This window comes from Octopus bimaculoides, chromosome 10, assembly GCF_001194135.2.
Source record: "Octopus bimaculoides isolate UCB-OBI-ISO-001 chromosome 10, ASM119413v2, whole genome shotgun sequence".
Classification (NCBI taxonomy): domain Eukaryota; kingdom Metazoa; phylum Mollusca; class Cephalopoda; order Octopoda; family Octopodidae; genus Octopus; species Octopus bimaculoides.
Genome location: NC_068990.1, coordinates 20,699,177 through 20,702,303, shown reverse-complemented (window position 1 = coordinate 20,702,303; position 3,127 = coordinate 20,699,177). Strand labels below are relative to the sequence as shown.

Sequence of the window (3,127 nt, the reverse complement as noted above, 5' to 3'; positions counted from 1 at the left end):
AATAAAATTAAAAATCGTTAGAATATGTACCTGGTTTATTCTACTAAAAATTCTTCAAGACGGTGCTGCAGTATGGTCATATTCTAATGACTGTAGCGAAATAAAATATAACCGACAACAAAAAAAAGCAACAGAAGAAATAGTAAGACAAATTTGATTTAAAGATTTATTCATTTAATAAAATGGTTTATTGTTTGGGACCGAGTTACTATGTAGTATTGTTATTAATGAAATCTCTGTAATTGGCGGTGTTTGTGAAGACACCGAATCCTTCATCACAATCAAAGCCGTAAGAAGAAATGCCAGCAACGACGTATTTGTTATCAGAGTTCCTCCTGCAGATAAGACCACCGCCAGAATCTCCCTATGTAATAATAAGAAAGACATTATGTGATAAATAGTGAGAAACTTCGATAGAACGTGAAATAATTTAATTTAAAACAATTGATTTCAAAGTAAATATGCTCATTAAAAATAACATGTAAATATTGTATTAATCAAAACTTGTGGGGCCATCTCTTTTTTTCCACCAGAAGTGTGTTTTTTTTTAGAATTAAAAACAATATTTGCAAGCTATTACTTATAACTTTATCTACTTAGGATTGAAGCATTTAAAAATAATTGTTACAAACATTTATCATTCAAATACACATCTGTACAGAGACAGATTAATTCATACAAAATGATGAATATATTTAGAGAGCGCGAAAGAGAGAGAACGAACCAGACAGATAGGCAGACATAGACAGAGACAGAGAGAGTAAGAGAGATAGACCAAGAGACATGCAGAGGCAGAGAGAGAAAGAGAGAAAGAGATACAAAGAGACACGAACAGATGAAGATAGCGTATTTTCAAAATAAAATAAAATCCTGCTCAAATATTCATTTTGATATTCTTATAAATTAGAAATGTACCTGCACTATTTAGCTTTTTCTTTTCCCATCAGGTTGCATTAGGATTTAGAAAAAAAGTATTTCTATGGGGCAAAGATGGTCACCTAATGTTTAGAGTGTGGAACTGTTGATCAGATGACCGGGTTACGTTTTACGGTTAAGGAGATCATTTCATTTTATGTTACTTTACATTCACTTCGACATCTGACGTGTTGCGCACTGTGTGGCTGTATAGGCAGTGCCGATTTAAGGAAAAGAGTGGGCGCATGAACCTTAACAAATCTATGTCCCTCACTACGACTGATTTATTTTCCTTGATTTTCACTCCGCATATGACTGAGATGCCTATGGACTCTGCCCCTACGACTCTCGCAGACATAGTGGACGAAGATAGATGAAAAGACGGATGGCCCGATGGATGGATAGATGAATGGATGGATGGATAGATGGATGGATGGAATGCAAAAAGTTAAAATATGAAATGGAACAAATATGCTTATAATCTGAAATCATAAATAAACGTCATCTTACGTAACAAATATTTTGTCCATTTCTTTTGAGGTCGCCAGCACAGATATGCATTTCAACCGAGGCACCAGGAGAATAGGGTTGGCATTTATCATTTGGGATGATATCAATATTAGTTCGTTTCATCTGGATTGGGTAATGTCCAGTTTCTAGATAATAAAATAAATGCAAAGAACATGAAATATTTTGTTAATAAATAAATGTATAAATCGTATTTGGGACTAAACTTTCAATTCCAGAGATAAAATTTTATAAATTAACATGACATACCTCCGGTCTGACCCCATCCAGCAGTGACACATCGCGTTTTGAATGTATCTCCTTTCTTTGGTACCTCTATAGGCATGATACATCGGCTGGTCGGGACAGGTGACTTCAATTCCAAGATAGCAATGTCATTATCTGCAAAATGACGTGAAGAACACTAAGTATTTTTGAAATATTTTTGTATATCAATACATACAGTTTTTATTATCATTGAGTGAGAGAGCAGAGCATATCATCAAAGTGACACTGGGGTGCAATTATACGAAACCCAGTATACCCATCACGACTACCCGTCTGATAAGTGTATACCAGGCACACACATCAAAACGCTAGGTACGCGACATAGTGTTCTCATATCACGATAAACAACGCATAAACTTGCGGGTGGGATCCAGTTGCAATTTTCTTTAGATCGAGTAACTCCTCTCGCTCAAAAGTTCCCTAAAAACAGTTACTGAAGGATGATGAACAAACGCTCATATTTCCACTGATGAATTGCTCACACCCAAAAGAATTCCTCTCAACACATGGATTTGATGCTTCCCAACCACTTCAGCTCATGATCAGCGATGCACATATTTTCAACCACCAAGGGAATGCTCAACTGGTTAAAGTAAAAAAACTAGAGCTCCGAGTCAATCATTGCTTTGAGAATGCATTTCGCAGATGGAAACCGAGTGAAATCCCGCCCTCTATGTATATGTTTTACCAATAGCGAGGAAGATACTTTTGACAAACCAAGTTGATTAATTGATAGTTTGATTGCTTCCTTGATTGATTGATTGATTGATTGATTGATTGACTGATTGATTCACTGAAGGAATAGTCAAACGATCGGTTATTTAATTGGTTAAATGTTAACGAGTTGGCTAGTAGTAAAAGAAGTGAAATAGAACCTAGGCGTGTATCTATTTTTGGTTCAATTACCCTAACGAGATACAACGACATCTGTTTCAGCATGATAGTCTACATAAAAAAATCGAGGAAACCAAATCCAAAAACAAAACATGCGCAAAGTTTAATTTCTGTTATAATTTTTCAAAAGAAAAAATATACTAACCGAAAGTACGCCCTCTCACGTAATTCCGATGCAACACCCATTTCTTTACGGGTATCTGAACTGTTGCGTTATTCTTGTTGGTTGATCCAAAGTTAGCAGTAATTCCCGTAACGTCTTTGTTTTTACTAGAGAAAAAGAAAATTCAGCTTATATAAAAATCCACTTTATCTACCGCTACTCCTGCTGTTGCTGCTAGTATTTGTGGTCCTACTCTTTCTACCCTTCCTCTTCATCATTGCTCAGATAAAAGAGGAAATGTGCTGGAGCTTTAATTAAGATTTAGGTCGGTGCTTCATATACCTTTAAAACTACCGTACCCTTTCTTTTAGCAGCTCTCTTTAAACATCTGTCCCAGCATTCAGTTATTCTATGTCAAGA

The 3,127-nt window shown here is 35.7% G+C and overlaps 1 protein-coding gene across 1 annotated transcript in view; it reads right to left on the bottom strand.

Annotated features, from left to right (window-relative positions):
• Positions 1-152: 152 nt before the first annotated feature.
• LOC106868592 (plasma kallikrein) overlaps positions 153-3,127 on the bottom strand; it is a 6,914-nt gene continuing 3,939 nt past the window's right edge. Inside the window, exons 3-6 of the mRNA XM_014913923.2 lie at positions 2,750-2,874; positions 1,693-1,824; positions 1,426-1,571; positions 153-364 (exon numbers count right to left, since the gene is read on the bottom strand). Of these exons, the coding sequence (XP_014769409.1) occupies positions 209-364; positions 1,426-1,571; positions 1,693-1,824; positions 2,750-2,874 (559 nt within the window). The 3' untranslated portion in view covers positions 153-208. The remainder of the gene's footprint in view (positions 365-1,425; positions 1,572-1,692; positions 1,825-2,749; positions 2,875-3,127) is intronic.